Raw genomic sequence first — 16229 nt, forward strand, 5'->3', positions numbered from 1 at the left:
GTAATATTAATTAGAATCACTAGAGGATAACATAAGAATAAAGAAGAAAATTTATACTCTTGCATCTATTACACAAAATTTATCTGTGCATACTGAGATACTCTTGAGCACAATCTGGAATAGTACGTATATGACTACAATAATCATAACTATATGTATTATGCTCTGCATAATCCCAGCAACCCACCCACCAATCCCTCTGAACCAGTTGGCTGGGTTGAGAAAAGAGAAAGTATCAGACCACCAGCTATCCTTATTCTGGTCATTATCTTTGTCATACTGATCTCTGAGTCGTTGTACGTCCTTTAATTTAAATGTCATACTCATAGTACTATTCGGGTCTATATAATGACAGCAGGTGGGTCCGTCAAATCTTGGTTCAAGAGCCTTTCTGGTGTGTCTTTTTACATAGACTTGATCACCTGGTTCCAACTTGTGACTTCCTTCAGTGTTGTCAGGATCTGGAAGAGAAGCAAAAACTTGTGCATGCACCTTAGTTAATTGTTTCTGAAGATTTTGCACATAAGAAGTCAATGACTCAATATTTAACACAAGTTGCTGTGGAAAATAACATCCTAAATTGGCAGTCCTGCCAAACAAAATTTCATATGGAGACAGTTTAGTCTTACCCCTTGGGGTATTGCGTATTGAGTAAAGGGCCAGTGGAAGGCATTCTGTCCAAGGCTTTCCTGTTTCAGCCATGGCTTTCTGTATTTTTAATTTTAAAGTTCCATTCATGCGTTCCACCTTACCAGAACTTTGAGGATGGTATGGAGTGTGTAACTGACTTTCAACACCCAACATTTTCAGTACATTTTGAAATATTTCTCCAGTGAAATGAGTACCCCTATCTGACTCGATCACTTCAGGGAGACCGTAACGGGGTATCAGTTCGGCAACTAGCTTTACAGCAGTGTTTTTAGCTGAAGCCTTCCGAACTGGATAGGCCTCTGGCCACCCTGAGAACATGTCCACACACACCAACACATACTCATACCCATTACTTTTTGGCAGCTGGATAAAGTCTATTTGTAATCGCTGAAACGGATAGAGAGGTCGGACGTGGTGCTTCATAGGGGTCTTTGTTGTCTGTCCGGGATTATGTGCCAGGCATATAACGCATGCAGCACAATAGTCTCTTGCATAGTTGCCAAAACCTGGAGCCAACCAGACTTGCTTTGTCAGTAGTGTCATTGCATTTGCAGACACATGAGTAGGGTGGTGGAGTCCACCAACTACAATCGGGTACCAGGCTCTAGGTAGACATATTAGTCCATCTTTCTTCCAAATTCCTGCTTGTTCTTCTGCCCCTTCCTTTTTCCACCTGTCCCTCTCCTCTTCTCCTGCATCTTCCTGTGCTTGTCTCAGTCTATCTTCAGTATTTTCTGTGGGGTTTACAGTATGAACCTGCTGTAAGGGTTTGACCGCTGCTGCCTTGGCTGCTTTATCAGCCCTATCATTTCCCCTAGATTCCCTAGTGTCGAGTCTCACATGTGCAGCTACCTTAATTACTGCTACTTCTTTTGTTTCTTGTGCAGCCTCTAAGATCTGTTTGATCAGAGAAGCATGTTTTACAGGTTGGCCTGACGCTGTCATGTAACCTCTAGCTCTCCAGATTACTCCAAAATCAAACACAATACCATGTGCATACCTAGAATCAGTGTATATATTAGCTGTCTGATTCTCAGCTATTTTTAGCGCTTCAATCAATGCTGTTAGTTCTGCTTCTTGTGCAGACTGTTTCGGTGGAAGAGGTTCTGCTTTGAGAGTTTCAGATTCTGACACAACTGCATACCCTGTATGGAAATTACCTGTGTCATCTGCAAACCTACTACCATCTATAAACAGCTCTAAATCTGGATTTTGAAGTGGTGTTTCGGATACATTGGGTAAGCCTACCGTTTCTTGTAAAATGAGCTCTGTACAATCATGTGTGTCTGTAGGGAAAAAATTTGCGTGTGGATCAGTGTCCTTATTCCCCCCTTCAGACTCGAGAGGTAGCAGTGTTGCTAAATTAAGAGTCTGAAGCCTTGCAAATGTGATAGTAGAGGGGAGCAGCAAAGAACACTGTAGCCGCAAATGTCTGGCCATGGAAATGTGTTTTGGTTGGACCTGGTTTAATATCCCATAAACATCATGTGTAGTTTGAACTGTGAGTGGATGCTCTAGGACAATTTCTGATGCTTTGTCCAACAATAGCGAGACAGCAACAACTACACGTACACAGGTTGGCGCTGCCCTGGCCACTGGATCTAACCTTGCTGAAAGATATGCAATTGGTCTTTGTTTCCCTGCATGCTTCTGGGTAAGAACTCCTGTAGCATGGGAATCAACTTCTGCAGCCATAAGCTGAAATGATTTGGTGTAGTCTGGTAGCCCTAACGCTGGAGCTGAAACAAGGGCATCTTTTAATTGTTGGAACGAAATCTGACCTTCTTTTGTCAATAAATAAGGTTCACTTTTTACACAGTCATACAGTGATTGCATTAGTTGACTGGCATGTATAATCCATTGTCTACAATGAGACACTATTCCTAAAAATGCTCGTAGCTGTTTATGATTTCTAGGCTCATTCATCTGTCTTATTGCTTCAGTTCTTTGAGGTGTAAGATGCTTTTTACCTTGAGAAATGCAATGACCTAGAAAGACCACTTTGGTCTGACAAACTTGTAGCTTTTGTCTATTCAATTTACACCCTTCTTTTTCTAGAAAACATAGTAAACTCACAGTGGACCTTTCTGCAGTTTCTAGATCTGGGCAGCAAAGTAGTATGTCATCCACATACTGTAAAATTACTACCTGTGATTCAGGTTCAAACCTTTGAAGAACTGTTTGTAGGGCATTTGAATAAAGAGTAGGGGAGTGTATCATTCCCTGTGGAAGGCGTGTCCACGCCAACTGTTTGCCCTTAAATGTAAATGCAAACAAATGCCAACTATCTTGGTGTAAAGGAACCGAGAAAAATGCATTTGAAAGATCTATTACAGTAAACACTTGAGAACTGGCTGGTATCTGTGATAGTAACGTATGAGGATTGGGTACAACTGGGGTGATTGGATCTAGAACTTTGTTTATTTCTCTTAGATCATGTACCATACGATATTTGGGCATAGAACCCTTATCAAGAGTTCTCTTCTTGACTGGATACAGAGGAGTGTTAGCAGGTGATTGAATCTCTACCAAAACTCCTTTCTCTCTATATCCCTCTATCTGTTTTGTAATTGCTAGTTCCTGCTGGGCACTCACAGGGTATTGTCTGAGCTGTGGGAGAACAGTTCCTGGTTGCACAGATAATTTTACAGGAGAAATATGCAATAATCCCACATCAGTGTCACCCTGTGCCCACAGTGTTTCTGGGACCGTTGAGAGATCTAGATCTGTGGTGTACTCTTTTTCTTCAGTATAATCCTCAAAAGCCTGAATTCTGACATATTGTTCTAATGATTCTGCATCATCAGGGATAGTCAACATAACTGTGCCATCTTCCCTAAAATTGATGTTAGCTTCTAATTTCTTTAGTACATCAGTTCCTAACAGACATGTTGGGGCACCTCTGGCATACAAAAATCTGGATGCAAAACATTTAGGTCCTAATGAGACCTCTAGGGGCACAGTATATGGCAGTGTTCGAATTACCCCATCATAACCCTCAGCAAAAGTTGTTTGTTCTGAAATATCTTCCGGATTCGGAAGAAAATCTTGATTCAAAATTGAGGAAGTTGCACCTGTATCTATCAAAAATGGAATCTCTCTCCCCCCCACATTCACCTGTATCATAGGTCTCCTAGCTGGTAGGGAAGTTTGTAACACATTGAGTCAATCTGAATCTGGTATGGGACCATCTATGATGGTAGATTTCTGCTGGTTGTCCGTTTGGGGAGGGTTATTTCTGGGAACAAATTTGCCTGACTTTATATCTGCCAACTTCTTCCTGCACTCTCTTTGGAAATGACCTGGCTTTTTACAGTAGTGGCAAGGAAAATTGTGTCTCACTCTTCCTCCTGTATTAGCTTGTGCTATTCTAACAGGCTTACGATTCTCTCTCATATCCATGGCTATTCCTAAACATCGTTGTTTCACAATATTTGGTTGTTCAATTGTTCTCCAATCTGGAGTAGAGGATTTAAATTTTTCTCTGATTTTCGGATCTAGCCCCTCTATTAATTGTTTTGTAAAAAGTCTCCTTACTGAAGCATCAGTCAAATCCAATCCTTCATCCCTAAAGTTATTTTCTAGTTCTTGACTATATTCTTCAATACTTTGCCCAAATTTCTGCATAATCACACCTGTAGACCCCCTTTCCCTCTGTTTTCCTCCTTCTGTTCTTCCAGATGGTACAAATGATTGGGCTTTTGGATCTAGGTAAGGTGGTGGGATTATATCACAACTTTTTCCCTTTCCCATGATCCATTTGGAAGTGTCTGGATCATACTTCCAATTCTCCTCTTTAGCTGTTTTTGAGACCTCTATCATACAATGTATGATTTCTTCCCACCCATTATCTTTGATAATTCCACCTCGTTCTTTACTCAGTCTTTCCCATTCTGTACTGAACATAAGTGCTTCTGAAATTCCCAATTTTTCTCTCACTCTTCTAATCTGTCTTCTGACTATCTTTCCACATCTTTCCTGTATGATATCTGCTACTTCCACTTGTCCTAAGACGGTTTTAGTCTGTTTATTTCTCATTTTAGCTATTTCTACCCCAGGTGACGTTTGGACAATCACTGTGGTGATGTCTCGTTGCCTTCTCTCCTAGGGAGCTAAAATATCCTTTCAATATTTGCTATTTCTACCCCAGGTGACGTTTGGACAACCACTTCCTCTGTTGGTGGCGTCTCGTTGCCTTCTCTCCTAGGGAGCTAAAATATTGAAGGGCTCGTCTGCTCCGTTTCTTCTAATATGCAGGACGTACTTAAGTGCTATTATGCACACAGACCCAGCAACACCATACAGATCACAAAACTTTCTGTGTCAGTTAGCATACTTGTCCCAGGCTCATGAAAACCGCGTCCTGGGCTCATTCTATCACACCTTATCCAGGGAATGTAGAAACAAGTTCTATAGGAGAGTCAAGCATGGGCGGAGGTCTCCCAGAAGGACGCTACCTCATAACCCAGTTAGGCTGACTTCACCAATAACCTTGTTCTAACAATCATGGCTTATTGTTCTACGTACTTCTATTCTTCTTTCACAACATGTCACAACCTTCACACTGTTCACACACTGTTCACACACTGCCAGGGACTAGACTCATAAATCTATACAATATGGTAACCCGAGTTCTATAGGTATCTACTCACTACTAGACTAACCCAGCATGACACGGCTCATAGAGATCTTTCGGATAATACAGGGCAGATAAAAGAGAACTAATAATGTCTCTTACCTGGCCAGGTTTTTTTTTTTTTCATTTGCCGTCCATTATCCCAGATCTCCGTTGTCCGTATCCGCAGGTAAATCTTGAGTAAATACTCTCGCCTCGGGTCCCTGTTCGGGCGGCCAAGAAATGTTGAGTCCTTATCCGTCCCTGGCTTTCTGATGTAGGAAAATCCAAGTAATGACACACAGCACAAGAGATGTGTATTCATGTGCAGGGATCGCCCAGGAGCTCGCCTCTGACTCACTGGGACTCACCCCTCCTTTTTATATAGCAAAGAGATAAGCATTTACAGACATGCGTACAAGCACTCATATCCTCTAACAAAGAGTATCTATTCTACTGGTAACGTTCAACTTCTGGAATGTAGGTTAAAGGTCACAATAACAAGAAGGAATGCGTCCATAAAAGGAAATGTCTATTTTACTCAAGTGTCTTCATATTAAGCCAGACGTCTCTGAAAAGGAAGACAAAATGGATTCTTCAATCTGATCTCCACAATATATATATATATATATATATATATATATATATATATATATATATATATTGTTCGGTCAGTTGATCTATTTACTATATATTATTTTCTGACTTGAACGCCCTGCCCTTCTCCATGTTTTAATTACATCTCAACACAATTGGTTCTGAGCGTCCTATATAAGTAGGCTTTACCCTGTCATTAGCCATAAGCAAGTGTTCACATTAGGCATTCAGCTCAGATACCATAGGTAAGTGTTCACACCAGACAGTCAGTGTAGTTACCCATTCGATCTGAGATTACCTTGACGTTTTGGTGAATGGGCTCACAACGTTTGCAAATCTTGTGCTAAAAATCTCATGTGTTTGTTCATAAAGTTCATAAGCCAGTATGCTATTCATATTTCACATATTTCACATTTCCCTGTTTTTTAGCACATATAAGTTTGGCCATTGATCTATTGTGTATATGAAACTGGCATAGGCAGAACAAACGTTGTCTAGGATAGCCGGGTAACAGGTAGCTGATGATCTGTGGAGACAGACAGTAAAAGCGGAGCACTGGCAGAGGACTTTAGAAACAGAAGCACATGCTAGAAGGAACCGGAAGTAAGCAAAAGTGTATACTTGTTGCTCCGGCACCTTCCCTATGGTGGAGGGGCTAGAAATAGTGATCATTAACACGCCATTGGTCAGAAGTACTTTTTGGAAAATGTGCGCTGTCTCTTTAAGAGACCGGGAGCAAGTGTGCGCATGACCTAACACTCTGCCCAGGAACCTGCATGCCAGGAAGCAGAGGAGGAAGGGGAAGCAGAGGCTGTATCAGGACAGCTTGGAGCCGGCACAGAGCGGGAGGCCCGATGGGGACTCCGCGAAGGTACAGGGACCGGACCGGGTGAAACAGTATCCCCCTCTTTATGCCCCCTCTTTTTCAAGCCTGCGTAGAATCTTTTCAGAAGGAGAGGGGCCTGGATATTCTCTTTAAGGTGCCATTACCTCTCCTCAGGACCAAAGCCCCTCCAATCCACCAAATAACAAATATTACCCCTTATTCTTTTGGTGGCCAAGACATTATCTACCTCAAAAACATCCTCCTCACTGATGGGATAAGGAGTGGAACTTGGGTCTTTAATCCCTTCATTACCCAGCCTATTTTGACCTTAATGACCTGGCCATTTTTTACAATTCTGACCAGTGTCCCTTTATGAGGTAATAACTCAGGAAAGCTTCAACGGATCCTAGTGATTCTGAGACTGTTTTTTCAATTGGGCTTCATGTTAGTGGTAAATTTAGGTCGATATTTTTTGTGTTTATTTGTGAAGAAAATGGAAATTTGGCGAACATTTTGAAAATTTCGCAAATTTTAAAATTTAGAATTTATATTCTGTTAAACCAGAGAGTTACGTGACCCAAAACAGTTGAAATAAATGACATTTCCCACATGTATACTTTACATCAGCACTATTTTGGAAACACATTTTTTTTTTTTTGCTAGGAAGTTATAAGGGTTAAAATTTGACCAGCAATTTCTCATTTTTACAACAAAAGTTACAAAACCATTTTCTTTAGAGACCACCTCACATTTGAAGTCAGTTTGAGGGGTCTATATGGCTGAAAATACCCAAAAGTGACACCAATCTAAAAACTGCACCCCTCAAGGTGCTCAAAACCACATTCAAGAAGTTTATTAACCCTTCAGTTGTTTCACAGCAGCAGAAGCAACATGGAAGGAAAAAATGAACATTTAACTTTTTAGTTACAACAATGATTTTTAGCAACAATTTTTTTATTTTCCAAAGGGTAAAAGGAGAAACTGGACCCCGAAAATTGTTGTCCAATTTGTCCTGAGTATGCCGACACCCCATATGTGGGGGGAAAACACTGTTTGGGTGCAAAACCGGGCTTATCAGGGAAGGAGCTCCATTTGAGTTTTTGAATTAAAAATTGGCTCCAATCTTTAGCGGACACCATGTCGTGTTTGGAGAGCCCCTGTGTGCCTAAACATTGGAGCTCCCCACAAGTGACCCCATTTTGGAAACTAGACCTCCCAAGAAACTAATCTAGATGTGTGGTGAGCACTTTGAAGCCCCAAGTGCTTCACAGAAGTTTTTAACACAGCTGTGAAAATAAAAAATCATTTTTTTCCTCCAAAAAATGATTTTTTTAGCCCGCAATTTTTTTTTATTTTCACAAGGGTAACAGGTGAAATTGGATCCCAAAAGTTATCCAGTTTGTTATGAGAACACTGATACCCCATATGTGGGGGTAAACCACTGTTTGGGCACATGTCGGGACTCGGAAAGGAAGTAGTGACATTTTGAAATGCAGACTTTGATGGAATGATCTGCGGGCGTCAAGTTGCGTTTGCAGAGCCCCTGATGTGCCTAAACAGTAGAAACTCCCCATAAGTGACCCCATTTTGGAAACTAGACCCCCCAAGTAACTTATCTAGATGTGTAGTGAGCACTTTGAACCCCCAAGTGCTTCACAGAATTTTATAACGCAGAGCCGTGAAAATAAAAAATCTTTTTTTCCACAAAAATAATTTTTTAGCCCACAATTTTTTTATTTTCCCAAGGGTAACAGGAGAAATCAGACCCCCAAAGTTGTTGCGCAATTTTTCTTGAGTACACTTATGCCCCATATGTTTGGGTAAACCACTGTTTTGGCGCACGTCAGAGATCGGAAGGGAGGGAGCGCCATTTGACTTTTTGAACGCAAGATTGGCTGGAATCAATGGTGGCGCCATGTCACGTTTGGAGACCTCCTGATGTTCCTAAACAGTGGAAACCCCTCAATTCTAACTCCAAAACTAACCCCAACGCACCCGTAACCCTAATCCCAACCCTAACCATAACCCTAATCACAACATACCCCTAACCCTAATCTTAACCCTAATTCCAACCCTAACTCTAGTTCCAACCCTAACCCTAAGGCTATGTGCCCACGTTGCGGATTCGTGTGCGGATTTTTCTGCAGTTGTTGAAAAATTTGCAGGTAAAACGCACTGGGTTTTACCTGTGGATTCACCGCGATTTTCCAGTGTTTTTTGTGCTGATTTACACTCAGAATACTGTGCACAGTTCTGGTCTCCGGTGTATAAGAAAGACATAGCTGAACTGGAGCGGGTGCAGAGAAGAGCGACCAAGGTTATTAGAGGACTGGGGGGTCTGCAATACCAAGATAGGTTATTACACTTGGGGCTATTTAGTTTGGAAAAACGAAGACTAAGGGGTGATCTTATTTTAATGTATAAATATATGAGGGGACAGTACAAAGACCTTTCTGGTGATCTTTTTAATCATAGACCTGAGACAGGGACAAGGGGGCATCTTCTACGTCTGGAGGAAAGAAGGTTTAAGCATAATAACAGACGCGGATTCTTTACTGTAAGAGCAGTGAGACTATGGAACTCTCTGCCGTATGATGTTGTAATGAGTGATTCATTAATTAAATTTAAGAGGGGACTGGATACCTTTCTGGAAAAGTATAATGTTACACGGTATATACACTAGATTCCTTGATAAGGCGTTGATCCAGGGAACTAGTCTGATTGCCGTATGTGGAGTCGGGAAGGAATTTTTTTCCCCATGGTGGAGTTACTCTTTGCCACATGGGGTTTTTTTGCCTTCCCCTGGATCAACATGTTAGGGCATGTTAGGTTAGGCTATGGGTTGAACTAGATGGACTTACAGTCTTCCTTCAACCTTAATAATAACTATGTAACTATGATTTCACCTGTGGATTCCTATTGAGAAACAGGTGTAAAATGCTGCGGAATCCGCACAAAGAATTGACATGTTGCGGAAAATACAACACAGCGTTTCCGTGCTGTATTTTCCGCACCATGGGCACAGCGGATTTGGTGTTCCATAGGTTTACATGGTACTGGAAAAGTGATGGAAAACTGCTGCGATTCTGCAGCGGCCAATCAACTGTGGATCCGCAGCCAAATCCGCACCGTGTGCACATAGCCTAATTCTAACCTTAACCCTAATTCCAACCCCTACCCTAATTCTAACCCTAACCCTAATTCCAACCCTAACCCTAATTCTAACCCTAACCCTAGTGGAAAAATAAAAAATATTTTCTTTATTTCATTATTTTCCCTACCTATGGTTTTTTTTTATTTTGATCACTATGATAGAACCTATAACAGTGATCAAATTGTACCTCGAATTAATGAATGAATCTGCCAGTCGGCAGATTCAGCGGGCGGACTGCGCATGCGCCCGCCATTTTGGAAGATGGCGGCGCTCATGTGAGAATACAGACGGACACCGGGAGGGACACCGGGACTCGGTAGGTACGGGGTGGTTAATTCGGACCGCGGGGGAGCGGTGGGGAGGACGGAGGGGAGAGGGCAGCGGAGGACATGACGGAGGGGAGGAAAGACTGACGGTGGTGGCAGATCGCCGCCGTCAGTCGGTGGCGGGGGCAGATCGTGGCCTCCAGCCGTGGCCGATGATATTGCAGCATCGGCCATGGCTGGATTGTAATATTTCACCAACTTTCATTGGTGAAATATTATGATTGCTCTGATTGACTGTTTCACTTTCAACAGCCAATCAGAGCGATCGTAGCCACAGGGGGAAAAAAGCCACCCCCTCTGGGCTCAAGTACATCTCCTCCTGTACCTGCAGGTCGGGTGAAATTTCAGTTAACCCTTTCACCTGACCTGCAGGAACGCGATCCGACCATGACGCATATGCTGGAATCCCGGGTTGGAGTCCAAACACTATCTGAAAAGGAGATTTTCCAGAGGATTCACTTACTTGATTATTGTATGAGAATTCTGCCCAAGGCAGCAACTTGATCCAGTCATCATGATGCACATTGACAAAGTGATGCAGGAATCCAGTCAGGATTTGATTGGTCCTCTCTACTTGCCCATTGGATTGAGGGTGGTATGCAGAACAAAAGTCCAGTTCCACTTGTACCGCTTTACAAACCACTCTCCAGAACTTGGAGGTGAACTGGACATCCCTTTCGAACACAATGTGGAGAGGAAAACCATGAAGACGGTAGATGTGCTGTACGAAATGGTCAGCGAGCTCAGGAGCAGACAGAAGACCGGGTAACGAAACGAAATGAGCCATCTTTGAAAAACAATCCACCACTACCCAGATGACAGAACAGCCGGAAGAGACTGGAAGATCAGTAATGAAGTCCATGGCAATGTGCTGCCAGGAAACTGAAGGAACAGAAAGAGGTAATAGCTGCCTGGAGGGCAGATGCTTAACAGTCTTGTTGAGGGCACACGAAGGACAGGCAGCGACATATTCCTGGACATCTTTGCCCATGGTGGGCCACCAGTAGTAACAGGAGATTAGTTGCTGTTATGCCCACAGGGCGTGGTGAAGTATAGTGGACTCACTAGACCACTGATGGAGCAGTGGTATACCCGGTACACAAGAGACAGGAGAATGAGCTTCCAAAAAGCAAAGGTATTTATTTAAAGGAAGCTTTAACAAACAGAAAGAGGTGCCTGAGGGAAGAACCCTCTGGACCACAACATTGAACCACGTAGTGGAGCACCGGGCAAGGTGTACCCCTATACAGGGATTTCCTCCGTCACAACACCAGATGGCCTAAATGCCGCAGTACCGGACCAGAGGGACGACCAGTACAGACGGTATTAACAAGAAGATGGAATTCAGTCTCTGTCAGTGGAGAGAATCCTGGAAGCTCTGTGTAGTCCTGGAAAGGCTGATCCAGTCGGCAGCGATATCTGGATGGTTCCGTGAGGAGCAGCTTAGTTAGCCTGGAGTGGAAACCAGAGAGTCCAGAAGGATCCAGAATAGGGAACTGCCAGCAGAGGATTCTGAAACAGAGGAATTAGAAAAACAAAAGTAATAAACTTGAGTTTGCAGAGCACAGCAGAGTGTGGCCTGAGCAGAAGGCCACGAACAACAGAATGAACATATTGCCCAGGCACCTCCCATAAGGGGAGGATGCCTTTTATGCACAGAGCATCATAGCACAGAGAGCACTAATAAAGAACAGGTGCTCTGCTGTTTTAAGTATGTGCAGGAAGCAGGGCGCCCCTCCTAAGAGCAATTCCAGGAGAACTGCCAAGAGGATGCAGGTTCTTAGCAGAGAAAGGAGCCGCTGATCGTCTGGAGCCACAGACAGGGTGAGTAGTACTAGTGGAGCTACGTGAAAGGTGCCGGTCTCCCTTCACAGCGGAGACCGGGCCTGCAACTGCGGGCATGACAGTACCCTCCCCCTTACGCCCCCCCTTCTTCGAACCTGCCAGGAACATTCTAAGAAGGACCGGGGCATTAATGTTCTCAGGCTCAAAGGATCTCTCCTCCTGGCCATATCCCTTCCAATCAACCAGAGAGATACCTGCCCCCTCTTTTCTTCATGGCCAATATGTCCTTCACCTCATAGACATCCTCGGAACAGACAGGAGGAGGAAAATTACCTGGATCCTGGGTAAAGCAACTGAGAACAACTGGCTTCAGCAGGGAGACATGGAAGGAGTAATCCGTAAGGAGGCAAGCAACTTCAAACGATAGCACACATCATTGATCTAGTGGAGCACTTCAAAGAGACCGATGAAACGAGGAGGCACCTTATAAGAAGGGACCTTAAGACAGATGTGCTTGGAAGACAGCCATACCTTATCTCCGGGTTGAAAAGGTGGTGGATCCAGACGTCTCTTATCCGCATGCTCCTTGGTTTGAACCGATGCCTGCTCCAGTGAGGTCCTGGTCTCTGTCCAGACCTTTGCGAAGTCCTTGGCCAGGGAGTCAGCCGCAGGATTGCCGGAGACAAGAAGCAATGGAGTTGAGATCCTAGGATGCTGTCCATAAACAATGAAAAACGGGGAGTTAGAGGAAGACTCACCAACATGATTGTTGTAGGAAACCTCCACCTACGGCAGCAGGTCGGCCCAGTCGCTGTGGTGACCATTCACGAAATATCGCAAATAGTGGGTGAGGACTACTGATGAGCGAATATACTCTTTACTCGAGAGTTCCCGAGCACGCTCGCGTGTCCTCCAAGTATTTTTTAGTGCTCAGGGATTTAGTTTTTATTGCCGCAGCTGAATGTTTTACATCTGTTAGCCAGCATAAGTACATGTGGGGGTTGCCTGGTTGCTAGGGAATCCCCACATGTACTTATGCTGGCTAACAGATGTAAAACATTCAGCTGCGGCAATAAAAACGAAATCTCCGAGCACTAAAAAATACTCGGAGGACACCCGTGCGTGCTCGGGAAATCTCGAGTAACGAGTATATTCGCTCATCACTAGCGAGGAATTGATTCACTCTCTCCACTTGGCCGTTAGATTGTGGGTGATAGGCCGAGTAGAAGTCCAGGGTGACGTCCAACAGCTTACAGAGGGACCGCCAGAACCAGGAGATGAATTGAACTCCTCTGTCGGAGACAATGTGGAGTGGAAGTCGGTGAAGACGAAGGACATGCAGAATGAAGAGCTCTGCGAGTTTAGGAGCGGAAGGAAGACCAGATAGCGGAGTGAAGTGTCCCATCTTGGAGAACCGGTCCATAACAACCCAGATTACTGTACAACCGGACGATGCTGGCAGATCTGTGATGAAGTTCAAGGCAATGTGTTGCCAGGGAGCAGACGGAATCGGTAGTGGGAGGAGGCGACCGGCTGGCAGTTTCTTGGGTGTTTTATTACAAGCACAGGAGGGGCAGGCTGCAATGAAGTCCAAAACATCTTGGCACAAGGCGGGACTCCAGTAGTCTTGAGATATTAGTTGTAAGGTCTTCTTTTGACCGGCATGTCCGGCAAGCTTAGAAGAATGACCCCAGTGAAGAACTCTCTTCTTGTCTCTTTCAGTTACAAGGGTCTTACCGGGAGGGAGCTGTGACAGCCTGACTGGAGCCACCGTGATCATCTTGGACGGTTCAATGATATGCTGAGGCTCCTCTTCAAGGTCATCTGACAGGAAGGACCTGGAAAGCGCAACAGCTTTGATATTCTTCTCTGCAGGACAGAAATGGAGAGAGAAATATAACCGAGTAAAGAATAAAGACCAACGAGCCTTGCGAGGGTTGAGTCTTTGAGCAGACTGAAGATAGGACAGATTTTTATGATCAGTGTAGATGATGACCAGATGAACTGCGCCTTCAAGCAGATATTGTGAAGGAAGAAATTAAGAAAGATTCTCCATTTTGTGCTTTTCGACTCCATTTTCTTGTTGTTAAAGATAAATTCTGTTATTTAATTAGGTAAAAGGTTATAGCTGCCATGAAGTAACTTTATCTTGTTGTTCACAAGTCTGTTATTCAACTAGGCTATGGTTCATAATTGGTATAAAGACCTTGAGTCTTCTGACTCGAGCCAGATAATAGATTCGGGGGTGTATTGCTATACAAGACTGAGACACCTGTTAGTATGTGTTTTTCTATGCCAAGAAGATATGATCATATATGTAGTTTCCGGTTTTTCTGTATTCTTATGGGTTAAGTTTTTCCTGCATTCTTATAGGTTAAGAACTGTGAGTGTGTTCTTATGCTGATTGGTTGAAGTATAATTTCCATGACTATGAAAAGTGATATACAATAAAACAGGGGCCAGAGATCTGCTCGATCCCTCATACAGAGACACACGTCTCCGTCTGGTCATTTTCAGTTGCCAGCAACGCCCTGTAGATTAATTTGGAAATCACTGAGTCAACCGTGAAGGATCAATTTAGATCCTCCCTCAACAGTTGGCGCCCAAAAACGTGGGGCCCCAAACAGGAACGCTTCTGCCCCCCGGAGGACAACAAGACAAAGGACCCTCGGACTGGACACAGGCACTGGAAAATTGGGACTGATCATCCCCCACAACAACCACGGTAAGTTGGCAGTTATACTGTCCAGACTGACCGTTTAGTGTGGTTTTCCAGTGTTTGTTGCTGCAAAGAGGATCTGAGGTTTGTCCCCGATGGTGGGATGATTTTTGGGTGGAATCATATAGAGGTGTAGTTCCATTGGCAGCCCAGTGCTCGAACTGTACCTCATAAGGGACGGACACCCCGGATTGACCAGTGATGTAATTCTCTTTATAGTCAAAATATCCTGAATTCCTGATCACTGTTAGAATCAGGCGCGGTGAGGTGATCGAAGATTGGGTAGGATGCGTAACTCAGGAATTATATATATTTATATATGTCCAGAGGTGTCCGGAGGGAAAGTCTAAGACGCCCTCCTCCTTTCACTAAGTACTGCGTTTTTGGGTTGTCCCAGCGGGGGACAGAGAGACCCAGTGGAACAAAACCGTAAGGCCGCGGTATTGTGCATGACAAAGTAAGGATATTTAGCTCTAAAGGAGAATCAGTTTCCGTGGAAGGAAAAGAAGACTTTGAATTTGTGTGATGAATCTGATATTGTTAGCCCAAAGACGGGGAAAATATTCTCAATTATGGGTTTTTCTAAGGTGTTTTGGTATGTGAATTGTGTGATGAAGGTTTTGTAGAAATTAATTAAGTCTGAGAACTGCTGTATTCCGTTTCTGTGCGTTATCTCTAAGATACCCGATGGGAGGGGGGAGTCAAACAGCTGCGTTATTGCTTTCTCTGTGTTGAGGAATGCTGTGATTTTCTTATCTTTGCTGTGCTTCTGGTATGGAGGGGGCACGTAGCTGCGTTCTAAGTTTCTGTATATTTTCTGTTGCGCTGGAAGATTTTTGTGTTTAAACTCATCAGTGTAATTGAAAGATTGGTAAAAGATTCACCTGCTTCAAGTTGAGTGGTTGATATGTAGCAAATTGAGGATCAACAGAGGAAGTGAATTACGTTGAAAAAGTAATAGACAACTTTCCTATGACAAAAAAACTGGATGTTTTGTAGTGCAAGAAGAAACTGAGAAAGTGACTGAGATTAATGTGTCGGGAAAGCAAACAATCAAAAATTTAGGACAGGGGGTCTCCCTGCTAGATAATATGGTCCCTCCCCCGGAAATTAAGCCTCTACTCCCGACTGTAAGCCCTATGCCCCTTAACCCCAAGGCACCAATATATCCTGGACTGCCGAGAAGTTCTATGGGCATCTTATGGTAGTATTTAAAGATCTGGGATTCTCATTGTAAAATAAAGCCCATTCACATATTTTTGTGGCAGCTTTAATGTCCGGCCTTAAATCTGAATTGAAAGAGGCAATAATGTCAGTTAGATCCGATATTAAGACTTCCACTCCGGATGATGCATTGAAAATAGTAAAGAGTTTTCAAAAGAACTTACCCCGCTCTGCATCAGCAGGGAAATTAAAGGTTAAATCTGTAGCCGCAGCGATTTCTGATCCAACCTTAGCCCCCCCCACACACACACAGCTGCAAGGACACAGCTCCGTTCCTTATCAGTGGCCCACAACAGACTTCAGCTCCTGCCCTCCTCCTACCTTACACAAAT

General features: G+C 43.6%; 1 protein-coding gene across 1 annotated transcript in view; it reads right to left on the minus strand.

The window, feature by feature from the left end:
* Window positions 1–11269: 11269 nt before the first annotated feature.
* LOC143788781 (uncharacterized) overlaps window positions 11270–16229 on the minus strand; it is a 417721-nt gene continuing 412761 nt past the window's right edge. The window contains exons 7-8 of the mRNA XM_077278662.1: window positions 12486–12668; window positions 11270–11681 (exon numbers count right to left, since the gene is read on the minus strand). Coding sequence (XP_077134777.1) covers window positions 11432–11681; window positions 12486–12668 — 433 coding nt within the window. The 3' untranslated portion in view covers window positions 11270–11431. The remainder of the gene's footprint in view (window positions 11682–12485; window positions 12669–16229) is intronic.

This window comes from Ranitomeya variabilis, chromosome 8 (assembly GCF_051348905.1).
Source record: "Ranitomeya variabilis isolate aRanVar5 chromosome 8, aRanVar5.hap1, whole genome shotgun sequence".
Lineage (NCBI taxonomy): Eukaryota > Metazoa > Chordata > Amphibia > Anura > Dendrobatidae > Ranitomeya > Ranitomeya variabilis.